At 39.8% G+C, this 19,249-nt stretch overlaps 1 protein-coding gene across 1 annotated transcript in view; it reads left to right on the top strand.

Moving 5' to 3' along the window:
• Positions 1-16,834, top strand: part of Lhfpl1 (LHFPL tetraspan subfamily member 1) — a 40,207-nt gene extending 23,373 nt beyond the window's left edge. The window contains exon 3 of the mRNA XM_027933936.2: positions 16,653-16,834. Coding sequence (XP_027789737.2) covers positions 16,653-16,834 — 182 coding nt within the window. The remainder of the gene's footprint in view (positions 1-16,652) is intronic.
• The last annotated feature ends 2,415 nt before the right edge of the window (positions 16,835-19,249 follow it).

The raw sequence follows: 19,249 nt of genomic DNA, 5'->3' as shown, positions 1-19,249 counted from the left end.
AAAGGGAAAAAAAAGAAAGAAAGAAATATTTTCACTGTGAAGGAGGGCAGAAAACAGTGAGATGAAGAGGAGTTTTTACTAAAATGGCCAAATATTTGAATGCTAATGGGAGTGATCCTGTAGTAGAGATGGATACAAAATCAAGATCCTTGAGCAAGAGGAGGTATAAGGTAAAGGAAGTTTTCTTTTGTTATAAAGAAATGTGAGAACTCCAAGTAAGAGCCTTGAACAGAGAACTCAACTGAATTTGTAATATACATATTCAGCTTTGATGATACTTTTAAAAAATCCTTTTAAGTTAATAAACTATGAGAGAATTCCTTTATATCAAATGACCTGTGGACAGGGGACAACCAAGTAGGCCTCATTGAGAATTCAAAGGGGTAAATACTTATAATGATATATATCTGTTTTCAAGCAAGCTTATACAACCATTGTGTTATCAATAGCACTTCTTAGGTAAGGTCTGTATCATCTATTAAAGAACCATATTTACAAATGTTCTCATAAGTATAATCTAATGTGTTTCTCAAAAATTCATGCATGGTTGATGGTAAAATTCTGTTCTTATGATGAGGAAACTGAGACATGGAGAGACAAAGTAATTTAGGTAAGGTCACACAGCAAATTAAAGGCAGGACTGTGAATGGAGCCAATCTCCTATTTCACTGACCCATATGGGCTGCAGTGACTGCTTTTCCCCTTCGTTGGTGAGGGTGTATCTTAAGTCATTTGAGAATTTTTTTAAAAGATACACTTTGGTTTTAAGAAACAAGTGTCTGAAATACCATAGAAAATACCCAGTTTTGCATCCTGTCTCCCCAAGCCCATCTTCACCCTCAGTTCCCTGTCAATTTTTTAGTGCAAAAGTGGAGTAAAACTAAATATACTGGTGGCTAAACTTGATGGCATTCTGGAAGAGGTTTCCAGTGAAATAGATATATATGGGAAATTTAAAAGTGCTTCTATATTTGACTTGTACTAATAAAGGTGTCTTAATTGTCCTGCCAAACCTGATAGCAGAGGAAAGAGAAAAATGTTTGTGTTTTATATATTCTAAAATAATATTCACTCTACCTGGGACCTCTTTCTGATCTTCTGGAATGTCTACTTCTTATGTATGTACTCCTTATCTGTCCTCCTTCCTGAGAGAAAGAGATCATGTGCGTTTGGGGGGTGGGAGGATGAATGATTGGAGGAGGGATGGGGAAAACAAAATTCTGAAGACAAAACCTTACAACTGCAAAAGGAATCCCAAAACTCCTTGCCCACCAAAAGTTTGAGAGCACATATTTATTCTCATGTGTTCTAGCCTTATTACTGTCCCAGTACTTCAAGGTACCTGCCCTGAAATTACTTAACTGACTTTCTCTCTCACTCACCAGGTATTCAGTTAACAGTTTATGAAACTGACAGCTTTTCTTCTTTTCTCTATTAAAGAGGAGACTAACAATCAAATATTTAAAACAAAAAAATTAACAAACATTAATCACAAGCTTGCCCTAAAACCTACAATGGGAGGCACCATGCATATCTATCAGTGGCTTCCATTATCGCTATTGAGGCCCAATAAGGAGTAGTGACTTTCCCAAGGACACACAACTAGTGATCTGAGACTAGCTTCCTGATGCTTATGAACACTATTAGTGCTGCTCCATGGCAATCTGATATTTGTTTGTTTAGTGAATCACCCATTCATTAAGAAGGAGAAAGACAGCTGGGCACGGTAGCGCATGCCTGTGATCCCAGCAGCTCCGAGGCTGAGGCAGGAAGATTGCAGGTTCAAAACCACACTTAGCAATTTAGTGAGACTGTAAGCAACCTAGTGAGATCCTGATTCCACAAAAAAGAAAAAAAAAGAAGGAAAAAGTCAGGCAAGGGCTCCCAGCCATAGCCTTGTCAAGTAAAATGCTTTCCCCAAACCTTGATTTTCTCAAGCAAATGAAAGATCAAAGCTGCTTAAGTCCAATGTGAAATTGATGCATTTAACTCCACCTCCTAGCCATCCTTCACCAAGCCTCTAATTGTCATCAAAAGTAGTGGAAGCCAGGGGAGAAAAAAGAACCTCTTCGAGGAGGGCTGGGTATAGATTGCATTGTGGTAGAAGTGGGCTTTAGCATGACTATATCCTCAGATCAGTGACCTGGGTCAAATTATTCAGCACTGTGATCTTGTTACCACCTCATAGGGTTGTTGAGATGATTAAATGAGATAATGAATTAAACACACTCAGTACAGTGTTTGGTATATAATAACCAGTCAATAGTTGCTGTCTGTTATCATTATTGTTCTCCTGATAACCCGTTTTCTAAATGAAAACATCTCAGTACTTTCATTTTCAGAAAAAGGACCTATTGCAGCAAGAAGCCAGTCTAAATTGCATGAAGGATAAAAACACAGATTAATAGTAGAAAGACCTGTGTTCAAAATTTGTGCCCTTCCACTTACTACTTGTGTAAACCTTGGTATGCTCTTTAACCTCTATGTCTCCCTTGCTGAGGATCAGTAATATTATTTCTCCCCATGGGATTATTGAGATGATTAAGTGAAGTAATAGATACATTCAAAGCACAATAGGCTGCATTAAGGGTAACTTGTTATCAGCAGGTAGTCAGGCCAGTTGTCCAGACCCTCTTTGAAGGGTTGCCCCAGGCTTGGTATCTGAGAGGGAAGGAGGGATCTGGGAGGAACCCACCCAACTTGGCAAAGGCTTGCAATAGAGGCTACCCAAAGGCCATGTGTGTGCTCCCTGTGTTTCCTCTCCCTGAGGCTCTTTTCCTTTGCTCTCCCATCATTTCCTTTCACTCTTGCCAGTTCAAAGCCTTTTGCAGTGACTCTAGATTTGGCCTTTGTGGGTTCAGTTTCCAGGCATTTCCTGTTACCTTTCCTTTTTTGTCAGTTTCCTTCTTTATGGACAGAATGTTTTCTTGTGTTCACCAGAGCACAGTGAGGCAAGCTTAATATATTTTTATGTCCACAGAGGGGCAGCAGAGTGTGCTAGAAATAGGCTTGGCCAGGGTAATGAGACACCTGGGTTTTAATTTTCCTAAGCTTGCTTGGGCACATCACTTTGTCAGTCATCTTTGGTTTCCCTGTTTTTACAGTAGAAAGCATTGGACCAGGTGGATGAGTAACCAGAAGCATGGATATCTTACCCAGCTCCCTGTTGTGAGCTGCCTACCCTTTAGGGCAAATCTTTCAATTTAGTTTCATATTTATCTGTTTTGTTCTTATAAAGCAGAAAAGTAGATTTCAAGTGCTTTTTTAACATGCATGTTTACATATAGGCACATGAGAGCACATATACACTAGGAAATGGATATGTTAATTTGACTGTAGTAGTCACTTCACTATAGAAATATCAAAACATTATGTTATACACATTAGATACATACCATGTATATGAACTGATCTGCCTAAGATACCTTCTTAAAGGAAAGGAGATGTTAAGAATCATTCATCCAATAGGAGTCAAAGTTTGCCCAAGGGGATTGTCCAAAGCAACTCATTTTTTTTTGTGTTAGCATCTACTAGAACACTCTGATAGTTCTGGAAAATTCATGGCTCAAGGGTTGCTTGATTTTTTAAGTCTCCATCCAGAGGAGAAGCTGGGATAAGCTAGAGGAGGCAGGAAGGAATCAGTGAGTCAGGGAGCAAACTAAATTGACTATATCTCTGGCATACTCTTGGCACTCTTAGACGGAATAGTCAACTTGTAGGATGGTTCTGTTGCTCTCTTACTGTTTGGATACAGACATTTATTTCACTTTTTATACGTACTTCCCCATGACTAATGTGAAGATGGTATTACCTACCTCCAGAAACTGTTTTGGGTAGAAAATAATGGAAAAGCATACATAAAAGGACACCGTGAAATCAGTGTTCTACATGTGTAAGGGGTAAGAGATTTGCAAGTTAATCTGTTAGATTTTCTCACGGATCATCTTCTCTATTCAAAATAGTGAGATGGTTAAAGTAATGAGACTGTATACCTCCCAGGGGACACGAAGCTATTTTCATTTTGAATAGAAAAAATAATAATAATGTTATGCACATTTCTCTCTTTCCTGAAATAGTCTGCATGAGAAAAGGGTGTTGATCGCTAAGATGCCTTACAGCTTGGTGACTCCAGAGGGAGTCAAGGCTCTTACAAAGTCCTCAAAGGCAGGTCCTCTGCTTTACTTGGTTTTATTTCCCCAGTGTCTACAGAAGGCCCAGTAAGCTCACTAATTGAAATAATGAAATAATGAAGTGAAGTGGTTGTCTATACATCAGAACACCACACGATGGCGGTAAAGTCAGGCAAATTTATTTGGTTCTCTGCTGGTTTCTCAGTCCTGCTTCTGACTCTCATGTGAATCACAATTTCTTTGCTTCCATGTCTTCCACTGGAGTTCCTTCTGTAAACCTTCCTTACTGTTGGTTTCCTTTCCTTCCTTCACCATTTATCGTGAGTTAACTTCTCCTTTCTCCTATAGGATGAAATTGTATCTTAAGCATTTGTTTAAAAGCAGAAAAATATTTATTCTTTATTTTCATATTTTATTGGCACATTATAATGATACATAATAGTGGGTTTTGTTATTACATTTTTGTACATGCACACACTGTAACACAATTAAATTTGGTAAAAATCATTATCCAGTGTTATCCCTTTCCCTTCGCTCTCTCTTCCCCTGTAGCTTTCCTCTACTTTCCTGATCTCTCTTTGATTTTCATGAGATCTTCCCGAACTTTCTTTTCCTTTTTCCTCTCTAACTTCTACATAGAAGAGAAAACATATGAGTCTTGACTTTGTGGGTTTGGATTATTTCACTTCACATAATGCTCTCAAGGAGCAGAACCTATTTTAATGGGGATGCTAATACTGTAGTACAGGGGTCTGGAAGTGAGGATTGACCTGCACCCAATAAGCACAAAGAATAACTGCTATTACTCTGGTTGTTATGATAGATCAGACTAATCCAGAAAGTTTATTAACACATCTGATGGGTTTCAAGACAGGGGCAAGGAGGAAAACCAGGGACAATTATAATCCTAGCAGCAATTCCCTGCTTAGTTATAGGAGTAAATATAATGTTATGTCTGTGTTCTGTATCATAATTTTTTTCAAGCCATTGTCATCAAGCCCCATCCAGGTGAATTGTGACAAATGGTGAGAAACATTTAAAAGCTATCTCCCAAGGGAAAGTCCATAGCACTGTGTCAAGTACCGTGTAGAGTCTATTAGAATAGTCTATATATGTTGATTCCATGTGGCTTTTTCTCTAAAAGTTCAACTAGTGTGGGCTGCACATAAGACTCATTTGGGCCCTTTTCCCACAAATATGAATCCTGCTCATATGGAGCAAATGCTAGGAGTGTGTGTGTGTGTGTGTGTGTGTGTGTGTGTGTATTTGGTACCAGAGATTGAACCCAGGGGCTCTTAATCGCTGAACCACATCCCCAGGCCTTTTTAAAATTTTTTGAGACAGGACCTAACTAAGTTGTAAAGGCTGGCTTCAAATTTGTAATCCTCTGGCTTCAGCCTCCCGAGTCTCTGGGATTACAGGCCTGCTCCACCACACCCAGTGAGGAAACTGTATCTTAAAGCTCTCCCACACATTTTTAGGAACTGATAGACCAGTTGACAGTGTACAGCTGAGAGAAAGAGAAGCTGAGAACTATTCATTGTTCTAGTTCTTTGCTAAGTGTTTTATATATGTCATCTTATTTGATCCTCTGAACTATTAAGTGGCATCAGTTCCATTTTACTTATGGAGGAGCTATAACTAAGAAAGATTAAATGACTTGCCCCAAGGTTCAGTTTGTAAGTGGCGGGACATGGTTTCAAATACAGTTCCCTGGAAGTCTCATCCCAGGCTTTTCTCTTGGTACCACACTGACTTCTGAAGCTCATAGAGGCCTAGGTCAAAGCTCTATACTCTCTCACTCAGTGGGGACCTTGGTTGGACACTTCATCTGGCGGCTCAGGTCTTTCCTGTAGATAATCTTCTTGCTTCTACTTGGGACTTAAATGAATTAAACAAATGAAAGAGGACTGAGATAATGGTTGGGAAAAGTACCTTGCAAATTGCAAGGTACTATATTCATAGATGGTATTATTTGTGGTATGTCTTATTAATCAGAGACCTGGGATCCAGGATAAGTTGCTATGGTGTATATCTGATGGCTGAGGGAGAATGGATAGAAATAGTTAATGCTTAATGCTGGAATTCCTGCGATAGGGCTAAGTCAATGGCTGGAATGAGGGAGCACTCACTCTTGAGTCTTGAAGTAGGTCAGCTTGCTGAGTCTGGCCTTCCAGCATTCTTAAGAGTTTAAGGATTATGTCAAAATGAATAACAGTCACTCAATTAGCATATTCTGGTTATTCACTGTATACAAGATGCTGAATGAGGCACTGTAAAAATGCAAAGAATTCAAGGATATAATCTTCAAGGAGCTTATAGTTTATTTGAGGAGACATTTTTATAGCTATCTAACAAATTCAACCATAAAGATGTCAATCCAAATTTACTTCTTCATCAAAAAGAGTGAATACTGTTGAAATGGTATGACACACAAGAAAGACTCTAGACTCTTTCCCCTTACTATAAGTTCTTATCTGGATTACTGGAAATAGTCCTTGACTTCCTTTCTCTTCATATTCCCCCAAATGTTGCACATCACCCCCTTTACCTAACTCCCATTTCATCTAATTTCTTTGCTAGGGAGTGCACATACCTGTAATCCCAGCAACTGGGGAGGCTGAGGCAGGAAGATCACAAGTTCAAGGCCAGCCTCAGCAACTTAGTGAAGCCTTAAGCAACTTAGTGAGATACTGTCCCAAAATAAAAACTAAAAAGGGCTGGACATGTGGCTCAGTGGTTAAGTGCCCCTGGGTTCAATCTCCAGTGCCAAAACCAAAAAGTGCTTACTACACTGCTTGACACATAGAAACATTTGATTGATATTAGCTACTCTGTTCCAGTTCAAGTGGTGCTGAGAAAGTTCAAGTAGATTTAAGCAGGGAGCTATTGGGCAGATGTTAGAGGAGAGGGACCAATTTCTTAGAAGTCAAGTGTCCTAGAGAGCTCATGCTGAATCAAAGAGGTACAGTATATGGTTAGATGATGTTTTTAAAAAATATTTTGTTAGGGGCTGGGGATGTGGCTCAAGCGGTAGCGCGCTCTCCTGGCATGCGTGTGGCCCGGGTTCTATCCTCAGCACCACATACAAACAAAGATGTTGTGTCTGCTGAAAACTAAAAAAATAAATATTAAACTTCTCTCTCTCTCTGTCTCCCTCTCTCTCTCACTCTCTCTTTAAAAAAATTTTTTTGTTAATTGTCAATGGATCCTTACTTTATTTGTTTATATGTGGTGCTAAGAATTGAACCCAGTGGCTCCTACATGCTTGGCAAGTGCTCTACCACTGAGCTGCAACTCCAGCCCTAGCTGTTTTTTCTTTTTTTAATCTGTCTCCTTGGGGAGAGTGTCATACCTGAATTAGCTTCTCAAAATAGCTTTTTATAATTCCAACAACTGGGGAGGCTGAGGCAGGAGGATCACAAAAAGCTAACTCAAAATAGCTTTTTGAGAAGCTAATTCAGGTATGACTGATGGGATGTAGAAAGGTCAATACAGGGTAACATGCAAGTTTTTCCATGGGTAGGTGGGGTCAATCTGGAGAAAGACCAAGAAGTATAATTTAAATTGGCCTGAGACATTTTAAAGTACCTAAAACAGGATAGCTATACAGGAGATGAAATAAAGAGGAAATATAGCAAAACCTGAGGAGAACTCAGAAGCAAATACTCAATACTCAATAGTGAGAGGGAAGATTTCAATAGAAGGACTCAGTTTACTTGGCAGAACTATGCATGAGAGATAAACTCAGAAAAATAAAGGTATCTCTGTCATGAGGACTTGACCTTTCACTCCTCACACATCTGACTTCTAGAAAGTGCCATTGTCTTCTATTACCCTACAGAGCATTGGGTGGGACCGAGATGAAGTTGGGAACCCAGAATGTCCTACATCTGTAACAGATCTGACAGGACTAAAGCACCAGTGCCTCCTAGCAATAACGTGTTTACCTGAAAAACTGAAGTTTTCAGAATTTTTTTTTCTTTCATCTCTGCCAAGGGATCCTGGCAGGCTTCTGGAATATTCACTAGGTTCTGGGCCTCCAATCTGGGCTGCTGGTGACACTTACACCCAGGCTGGGGTGTGAGAAGAGAGCTGTTCTCATAGCTTTGGCTGTCTTTTTACTGGGGACTGTGGTGGGGGTGGTAGGGTGTTTGGCAAGTGCTTTTGAATTCGTTGGCTTTGCTTTATCTTTGAAGATTATTCATCTGTTTGCTGGAACCTAGTAGAGAAAGTTCTCTGCTCATTTAGCTTGGCTGCATTAAAAATGTTTTTATGTTGCTGCCTATGGAGACCCTAAAGTCTAAAGTCATCTCTGAACAGAAGGGACCACCAGCTTCTCCCCAAACCCTGCTGCTTCTATTGTCATAAAATTCAGATCCCTGTGGCAAAAATATGCCAAATCAGCAAATAGTAATCCCCTCTCTCCCTCATCCCCCACCATACATTCCAAGTAGCAGTTTAGGAGATGTATTGTAGCCTAGTTTTATGAATTTAAATGGTGCCACAGTGATAGGAAGATCAGTTAGCTTACCTGAGCTGAATTTACATTGAACAAAACAATACCCCCACTAGGAAGAGGTTTGGTTCCCCCCACTTCTCAGTTCACATATATCATGATCTTAGTGTGCTGTGTTAACATTTTATCCCCAAGAAAAATCAACTTATAGGAAGAAAGATTTATTTTGGCTCACAGTTTCAGAGGTTTCAGTCCATTGTCAGTTGGCTCCATTATTTTGGGTCTGTGGTAAGAAAGAGCATCATGGTGGAAGGACAGGAGAGATGTAAGCTTCCCAATTTACTGCAGCAGGGGAGCAGAGAGAGAGAGAGGATCAGGAGGAAAAGATATAATATCCAAGGGCATGTCCCCAAGGATTCACTCCCAACTAGATTCTTCCTCTTACAGTTTCTAACACCTCCCCCAAATCTATTCAGCTATGAATTACTTAATGGATTAATCCACTGATGAGGTCAGAGCCCTCATGATCAAATTACTTTCCAGAATCCCCACCTCTGAACATTGTTGTTTTGGGAATCAAGCAATCAATGCATGAATTCTGGGGGGATACTTCATATCCAAACCACAACAACTTCTAATATTCTTTTGTGTATCCCATTGACCCTCCATTAGTCTCCTTTTGTTCTTTGACCTCTACTTCTTCCCTTTACTCTCTACTCCATTAAATTCTAAAGTATTCCTTGGTATGTCATTGTAGCTGAGGGTCTTACTTTAAGAGCCAGTATAGACAGCCTGGTTTGATATGGAGAAAGCTGTGAAGGCTACCATTGATGGCTCCCAAACAAACATCTCTGCATATCTGGAAGGTGAGGTTGAGAATGATATGTAGGTTCTCATAGGTTCTCTTATACTCTTAGGGTCACTCCTTGCCTTATATTGCCTTTATAAGGTCAGAGCACATTTTGCCAACTTTCTGGTTATTGGAGTACATGAGATGCCAAAAATATGTTAATGTTAATATGATTTTTTTTGCATGATACATGAAACTTATTCCCCCTGACTCCAAGAATTCCTAGAACTTGGATCTCACCCTTGCAGAGAAATATAGACACCTTTCTACACCCTTGAACCATTCGTATTCTCCAAACAGCTTTATTCTTTCTCCAACTCTGAAGCTCCAGGTTCCTTTATAATTTTTATCGCTCCCCCTCTCAGCAGCCTGTGTCCTAATGCACCAATATTCAGAGATTCTACCACTGATCCTTGATTGCAAACATGGTTTTCTAAGAGTTGTAGCTCTTAGAACTTGACTGTTGGCAACACCTGTGTCCAATGGGCCTTCACATATCTGACAGTTTCATCATATCACATCTAGTCCCAGTCAGTATGGGTGGTGTTAGTTGTCATTATTTGCTGCTGTATTTCTGCCTCCCTAACTCTTCCTCCAACTTTTCAGGGGTTTCAGGTTCCATCATATGATTATCTAAAAGAGAAGTTTCAAGAAACTCAGAAGACAGACTTATCTCATTCTTTTTGTATGGCTTTCATATTCAACATTGCTTCCCTCTTCTTCCAAGGAGGACCCCTTGCTTTTGATTAGTTCTCCAGCATTCTTGGCTTCTAACCTGGTATTCTGAATGAAGGTGGAGCCTGTCTGTCAGACTCTGGTTGTGCTTTCAGCTCTGATGCCCACATCAATGCTAGGTCCAACCACAAGCATTAGTTTGGGGCTAACTTATCAGGACAAATTGACAGCTGGCTAGAGAGTGGGCCCTTAAAGTTTACAGGACTGGGGTTATATGCAAAGTGGTTGGTCAGTTGAAGTGACAACCAGTGACAATTTTTCTCTAAACAGTAGAGTTATAATAATATAACCTAATGCTGAATCAAAGGAAACAGAGTCAAACTCCAAACCAATTTGATTTGCAACTTGGAAGAAAAGCAACATGTCTTGATTTAAATGTCAGGCCCACTGCTGAGTGATGATTTAATAACTTTTATGAGGAATCCTGTCACAGCAAATTCAACACTGGAATAGAGTGACTCACAAATAGGGTGTTAGAAATGATACAGAAGCACATGGAAAGGAACAGGCTTATCTCAGGACTCATCCAGAAACTTTGCATAAAGCTAATTTGCAGTTAGAACTCTTTTCTCCCTGTCTTGTCACCCAGTCATTTGCTTCACAGATATCCAGACATGGATGTAGAGAAAACCACAGTCTGATGTCAGCTCACTGCAGTATTTTCTGAGGACACAGGCCCTTGAACAAGTCGAGAGTGGAAGTTCAGAGACTGTGCCTTCAATCCAAAGGCAAGGTAGCAATGAGTCTGGCTGTTTCTCAAGGTATTTCAAGAATTCATCTGGTCCTACTGCTCTGTCTTTGAGCACATATTTAATTACCACCACCGCCCCCTCCCCCACCATTTTCAGGGTGAGTGAGTTTAGACTCAGTGGTGTTAAAAAAAGAGTCCATATCCTGACTCCCAGGAAACCAGAACTTCCTCCTCAGTACTATGTAGATCTCTCTCCTTGAACTTCTATAGTTTTTCACGAAAGCTCAAGGCCAATCAGGCTTCAGTCCTGGTCTGCTTCCCAGGTCAGGAAGGAACCATGCATGGCCATTCTTAACTGAGGACATTCCATTCTGTTGGACTAATCTTTCAGTGGTCAAGGTTCATTTTGAAGGGAATTTAATGTGTAAATATCTGGTGTTTGCCTAGAGGAGAGTTGCTCAACCTGCACAATATTGACATTTTTGGCTGTATCTTTCTTTGTTCTACGGAATGGTTTTATGTATTGTTGGATGTGCAGCAGTGTTCTTGGCTTCTGGTTAACTCTCTGTTTTCCAATCTTTTACACAGGGCTTTCAGGTTTAACCTTCCCAAATTATGCCTCTAACAGGGTAGTTCTCAATGGGAAGAAACATCCTCCTCTCCCAGGGACATTTGGCAGTGATGTCAATACTTTTTCTTTTCTTTATTAAATTGTCTTCTTTTTTAAAAAAGTTATTTCTTTATTCACTTATTTGTGGTGTGGGGGATGGAACCCAGGGCCAGGGCCTCATGCATGCTTAGGTAAGCACTCTATTATTGTACTACACCCCCAACCACTTTATCATTTTCCAGAAGGGGAAGAGATAATTTTCTGTGGGCATCCAGCAGGTAGAATCCAGGGTACCACATTGCACAGGGTAACTCCTTCCCATAAGTCCCCCTCCCTGCCCCAACAAAGAATTCTCCAGTCTGAGCCAGGTGTGATGGCTCACACCTATAATCCCAGCAGCTCAGGAGGCTGAGACAGGAGGATCATGAGTTCAAAAATAGACTCATCAGCTTAGCTAGACCCCAAGCAACTCAGTGAGACTCTATGTTTAAATAAAATACTTAAAAAGGGCTGGAGATGTGGCTCAGTGTCTGAAATGTCAGTAGTGTCAAGGTGGAGAAAACTTGCTCTATCAAATCATCTCTTGGTCAGGAACATTCTATTGTTTCCTGTTGCTTGTGAGAAAGATGGCAAATTTATGAACCCCTCTGATGTAGACGTGGTTTATTATTTGCCAACCATTGCTTCTTTACTAAAACAATTCTGAATGATATGCTGCTTCTGAAACCTGTCATCTGCTTTCTTACTCATATAACTTCCCTCACACTAACTACTCCCTCTGTCTGAGATGCCCACTTCCCACTTTTAAAGCTAAGTTTAAATGTTGTCTCCTCTATAAAGCCTTATCTGAGCCTGAATTCTCCTATCTACAAGTAAGTTCTCTTTTTCTCAATATTCTTATAATCTTTTCTCATATGTATCTTAAAGCACTTATATTTATAGTACAATGGAAAAATTGAATTGGAATGGGCTTTTAGAATTTCTTCAGTAAAATTTCTCCCATTTAAAGAAAAGGAAACAGGCCCAGAAATGTGATGTTATTGGTTGAAGGCATTGTACTTTCCCATAAAACGTAGACTATAATAATTTGTGTCCTTGACTTTGTTCTGACATTATTGAAATGGATAGCATTGAGATTTGAGCTTTGACAAAAGTCAAAGCTTCAAATGAAGCCTAGCCTTCAAAACTAAACTCTGACACTTTTAAGTAATAAGTTTCCTTTTTGACACTTACAAGTTTCCTTTCTGAAACTCACATCCCACCACCATATATGGAAATAATTATGACACTCATGAGAATCAAATGAGATTGTGTGTTCAAAATTCTTGGCACATAGCAGTCCCTCAATAACTATTTCTCAGAAGAATATAAAGATCAACAATACTTTGCTGGCATTTCCTAAAACACCATTAGAGGCAAAGAGTAGCAGTTCTTTGCCACTGCTCCTGTATTTTTCATCTTTCCATAGATAGATTCCTCTGTGGGCCATGAGATGAGTGTCCAAGCTTTCTGTGGAGTAGCTAAATACTGACAAGTGGAAAGATAGTTCTTTAAACATCTGATTTTACCCCCCCCCCTTTTTGCAAAGCCAATGATGTCACTTCTCTATTCCCTTAAGCAGATAACAGGTAGTATTATGAGGAGAGAGTGGGACAAAAACTATATTTCTTCTATTTCTTGTTAGCTTCCAGAATGGAAGCATGCTAGGGCTTAGATGCTATTGAAAGGCCTAACAGGTGTGTCTGTGAGAGAAAATTCAATATGCACTTGGGGTAGCAATGGGAGCACTTTGGTGTTGGCTCATAGTGTAGTGGTAGCTGATTTAGTTTACTGAGGCCTTTTTTATCCAGCTTTTTACTTAAGAATTGTCCACTCTGTCATTTTCTTCCTGCCTAGAGCTTTGGGGTAATGGCATGCTACGGCACTCATTCCTTTCATTTAGAAAAATAAGTCTTTCCCTGGTCCCATGATGCATGTACCTACTAGAAATGCCCCTGCTACTCTAATGAGGGGATGACTTTAAAGGCAAGTGAGAAACAAAATGTGATTCCCAGTGCCTTGTCTAGACTACATTGGGAATGTGTTGAGGAGGAGGAAGTTGCTTGACAATGAGCTTATCTCAGAGGTAGCTCCTGCCTACTCTGTAATATAAGAATGGGTTTGGGTAGGAGGGGCTATAGGGAAGGCCAAGAAGGTCTATATAAATTGATTTAGGAGCTTCCTCTGTAGAGCGTACAGATCAAAGGTCCAGTAGGAGAAAAATGTTTGTTGGAAGGATGAGAAAACCAGTAGGGGGCAAACCACTGGATTGGGAGTAAAGGGCTTTTCTCTGGATCCCTGCTTTTACCTCTTCTTCTTCTGAGAAATTTCCTAGAGCTATTCTTAAGCCTCATATTCCAGTCTGTAAAGGGAATACGATAAAGTCTACAGTCTTCCTCCCAATGATGACAGAAATTAAGGGTTTGTAAATCTCCAGAATTTTCACTCTGTGAATCCCATAGCCATTTTACAAAAACATGTACTTTGAGTGTGTGTGTGTGTGTGTTTAGGGAGAGATGCAGTAAGAAGGAGGATGCAGATCTATTGGCTGATGACTTCAATACGGTATTCTTCAGTCTACTCTTCCCAGAGTCTACCATGTTCATATTGAGGCCACTTTGGAGATAGTTAGATTCCTTTCTCAAAGGAGGCTGCTCTTTTAAATATGTCCTTTCTCTGGGGTATTTTCATTGTTTTCATAGTTATTGAATTTTCACCATGATTTTGAGTGGGGCCACAGGAATTTATGGAAGTTGTATGACTATCCAGGTCTATTGGTAAAGTACTATCTCCTCAGAAAGAATAACCCTTTACACTTTCATAGGAGAGGTTAATGGATATGTTCTAGTACAGAAATGAGGATAATGATCCTATAAGAGCTTCTGATGAAGGAATTTTACTTAGAGAAGTCAGAAAAGGTTTCACAGATAAATTAATGATTGTTCTGAGCTCTTAAGAATAATTGACAAGGGGCTGGGGTTTGTAGTTCAGTGGTAGAGCACTTACCCAGATGTGTGAGGCACTGGGTTCGATCCTCAGCACCACATACAAACAAATAAACAAAATAAAGGTATTATGTCCATCTACAACTAAAAATATTTTTTAAAAAAGAATGACTAAGCAAAGAGAGTGATGGGAAGTATAGGTATACATGTGGACATTCAGTAAGCATTTTACAGATGAAAGATAATGTGAATAGGCCTTATGGTGGAAAGGTCCATGACACATTCTAGAAACAAATAGAATGCTACTTAACTGGTTTCACAACGTTAATTCAAAATTTAAACCAGAGTTTTGGGTATTTAAAGTCTAATATGCAAGAGTACCCAGCTTCAAAGTACTGTTAGGCTAGATCGCACATATTAAATTATACCCACTGGGGGAAAGCACATGAAGCATTATCAAGAAAAGAAACAATCTGGAATGGGGGAAACGACAGATGAAAATATGTGAAATCTGAATATTCCTCCTAATGTTTTGCTTCACAGCTATGTATGAGGTATATGGACAGATTCCTAGATAGCTCCTTTGTTGAGGTGACTTGAGCACACTGAAATAAATCAGGGAAGACTTCCAGCAAATGCCAATTACTAAACAGTGTTCTATAAAAGATATGGATTAGTGAATAAGGAGAGAAGGTGTTTCTGGCAGAAGAGACAGTATGAGTGGTGACTTGGTGTGGTACAAAGACTATTTCTGAGGTGGGAGATTTGTGATAAATTAGATCGACATGAATGGAAAAGCAAAACAGCCTCACTTGGGGCCATCTCAGAGTCTTTCTATGACACATCAACTAGTCAATTAAAATGAGAAAAATTAAGGTTCACTGGGTACAATGAGAACAGAAATAATTACTTATTTGGTTGAACTTAAACTTTAAAAATAAATTGTCATAAATCTCAGTCTTGTCATCCTCAACTGAGTGTAGTTAGATGTAGCTTTCTGCAAGACTGTGAGAAGGTTGCTGCCTACCTCTCTTCTTAGGACCTCTCTGAAATTTTATAACTGGGCACCTACCAAATTTCTGGAGTACTGTTTGCTTATGCACTTTATTTTAGCAGTTAGTTACTCTGATACCTCATAAAATAATAGCTTCAATATTCTCTGAGCTTCAACATTTTTTTGTAAGATTGCTGAAAAAACCACAAATCCTTCAAACAAAGGAATCTACCTCTGATAAGATGGCAGGTGGTGAGGTGGATGTATGTGAGCAGATGCCCTTTCCCATTACTCTTCAAATCAAAACTCTCTTAGAAGCTTGGCTTTGGTTCCAATGTATACCTCCCCTCCCAAGTGTTGAAAGGCTAAATTAGGTGACAGACATGTAGAAAGAAACAAGGGATTTGATTTTGTCTGTCAAATCTCTTGATTACTCAGCATATGGCTCTTTGAAAGCAGCCCATGTGCAAAGGTATATCACTGAGGTTAAAAGTGTGGAGTTTTTGCTGGGTGTGGCAGCACATGGTTGTAATCACAGCTACTCAAGAAACTTTGGCAGGAAAATTGCAAGCTCATGGAAACCTAGCAGGACCGTCTAAAAATGAAAAATAAAAAGGACTGGAGATGTGGTAGAGTACCCCAGAGCTCAATCCCCAGTACTCCTCACAAAGGTATGAAAACATGGAGTCATCATGCACCATGGCTCATATCCTGACTGCCACTTTCTAGTTGAGAGATTTTTTTTTACAGTTAGTTGAATATGTGCCTTGCTTGCCTCATCTTTTTGTAAAACACAAATAATAAGAGTTCCTATATCATACATTCACTGTGATGGTCAAGGAGATATATGTGTAAACAGCTTAGCATAATGTTTGGCATTTGATCAAGTTGTTGTGGTCATCATTGTCATTAGCAGCATTGCCACACTGTCATCACCAAACACCCCTAGTTTAACCCTCTAACAGGAAAATAAAATCTTGCAGTCTCTTGCTAAAGAAGAAACCTGTAGTCAGCAAAGAATGCAAAGAGGAAATGGGAAACCCAGTTGCATTCACTATTTCCTGCTCTCACCCTAACCATATTCCAAAGAGAATCTATGATGACTATACTTTCAAGGATCATTTCTATAGTTTGTTACCAAGGAGAATGCATGAGAAGAAGACAACCCAAGCCTTATGTCTCTGTCTCTGTTTCCACAGGTACCTGTCGCCTTGGCTGGGCCTATTACTGTGCTGGAGGTGGAGCAGCTGCAGCCATGTTGATTTGCACCTGGCTCTCTTGCTTTGCTGGAAGAAACCCCAAGCCAGTCATGTTGGTGGAAAGCATCATGAGGAACACCAATTCTTATGCTATGGAGCTTGACCATTGCCTAAAACCTTGAGCTTTGAAAGAAGACTGGTTGGAGAGGGTGGCAAAGGGAAGGGAAGGGAACTCTGAAAAGAAGTACTAAGACTAAGCCAGTTGGCACCCATCTGCCAGTAATATAGGCTAGTGTTTGCATGTTTTTTTTTAACCCACCTGACATTCATTTTCTTTTTTTTCCATAAGCCAGTTGGCCTGTAGCTATTTAAAAAACTCATCTACAGCAATGATTTTCTCAAATATTAATCCAACTAAGGTATTTTACAGACCTCCAAGTCCCAAAGTTTTCCTTTAAGCAAAATAAGGAGAAGCTCTCCACCTGAAAGGTAATTGCACAATCAAGCAGTCCTTCAGAATTCTGTAACTCCTGTCTTCCACTTACCTTAAAGCTTAAAGGCTGAGTAAGAATAGTTGTACAGTGAGGGACCAGGAGATGGACAGGGCTGGTTCTTATCACTCCATTTATATGGCCCTTTCCTTGATATTTTTGCCGCTGTTAAACATCTCTGGAACAATGCTGCCCAAATTGTTTTGACTTTCTCACATGTATACCTTCTGTATTTTTTCCTTTCTAGTTGTGGGGAAGCTTGGTGGGAAGGCAACTTGCAGTGGTGAAAACATTAATTAACGATGTTTGCATATAGTCTGGGACCCCTTCTGCATATATGCATTAGAATATTCATAGGAATTCATTTTGTGTTCTATTTAAGTGATTGGCATTAAAATATAGTGGCAAGTATTCCCCAATCCCTTATAGATACAGAAATGATGTTCATCAAATGTTCTGAGACTAACATTCGTTGGGCACTCAATAAATATGAATTCAGAATGATGATGACAAGGATGTTTCTGCTGGATCCTTATTGAAATTTCTATCAGAGTTCATTATAATTGACTAGGAAATCCGCAGTAGCATTTGGCCCCTGTAATCACTCCTAGCGTGATACAAGTTTCTCCGCCTATTTCAATGACTGCTCATCAAATGATCTCTCCTCCATCTGGGGTAAGTTAGACATGAAAGAACACAGCCCTGATGTCACCTAGGGATGATTTATTTTTAGCCCTGGCCTCTATCCCATCTGTGCTCAAGGCTGACTGATGGTGTAGAAGAACTTGGTGTCTCCTGGGGGCAAAATTAGTCTCACCCTCTCCCCCAACCCCAGTTAATTCAGGCCAGCTCTATCATTCCATAACTACAGTTTTAAGGACTGGGGAGGGCCTGTGACTCAAGAGGCCAGCTCATCTGTTTCTATTCTTAATCATTTCAGCTTGATTTGGGTATAGCCCTACCTCAAGGGAGAGGAATGGAAAAACTGGCTTCCTGAGTTATATTCCATCCCCCAAGGAGTCAGCATTCTTATATTGTCCTTGTGTAAGTCAGCAAATTCAAATACAGTGTACTCGGGCACAGTTCATTCATTCACTTATTCATGGAGTCAGGAAATATTTCTTGAGAATTTCACTATATGCAAAAGTACAGAGGCTAAAAAGATGAAGACACAGATTCTCACCTTAAAACGAACAGTAGTGAACTAGAAAAGTGGAGAAGGGGAGGGTAAAGAATCACAGGGGGACCACAAAACCAGCTTGAGCATTGGGGGATTCATGAGAAAGATTTCTAGAAAAGACAATACTTAGGATGAGTCTAGGAGATAAATACGGGGAGTTAGTGAGCAAAGGTAAAAAGTGCACTGGACAAGGAGCAGTGTAAGCAAAGGCACGGGGACACCACGAAGATGATGATCAGGTATGAAAGGGGAGGTGACAGAAGCTGAAGCTTAAAAGGGACTCGGTAGCCAGATTCTGTAGAACCTTCTACTCCCAGGACAAAGAGTATAGATTTTATCCTAAAAGGCCACTCAAAGAGAAGTGATATGATCATGTTTGTGCTTTTCCAAAGACCAGTTTGGCTACAGTGATGAGAATTAAAGAGAATAGGGAGAGACTGGAGATATTTTCATAATCTAGGTGTAAATGGATCAAATTCTCAACTCAGGTATTAACTGCGGGGCTGGAGTAGATGGATGAATTTGAAAGAAAATACAGGCTGAGCATCCCTAATATGAAAGTATAAAATCCAAAATGATCCAAAATCTAAAGCTATGCCATTGTCATGTCCATGCTTGGAAGGTTTCAGAACACTTCAGATTTTGGATTTTTGGATAAACAATGTTCAACCTATAATATCTGCAAATATTGCAAAATCTGAAGAAAAAACAACTTTAGATTCTGAAACATTTTTGGTCTCAAGCATTTTGGATAAGGGATACTCAGCCTACCTTCAGGAAGTTAATTCCACGGGATTTAATATCTAAAGGACAAACACAAATGAGGGCAAGTGAAGATTTTGGGATAACATCTCTGGTACATGGTACCTTATACCAAGATGGGGAATACAAGAGGAATAGTGCAAAGGAGGAAAGTGGTTATTGAA

This window comes from Marmota flaviventris, chromosome X (assembly GCF_047511675.1).
Source record: "Marmota flaviventris isolate mMarFla1 chromosome X, mMarFla1.hap1, whole genome shotgun sequence".
NCBI lineage: Eukaryota > Metazoa > Chordata > Mammalia > Rodentia > Sciuridae > Marmota > Marmota flaviventris.
Note: the sequence above shows the minus strand (reverse complement) of the source record. Positions and strands in the feature narration are given on the sequence as shown.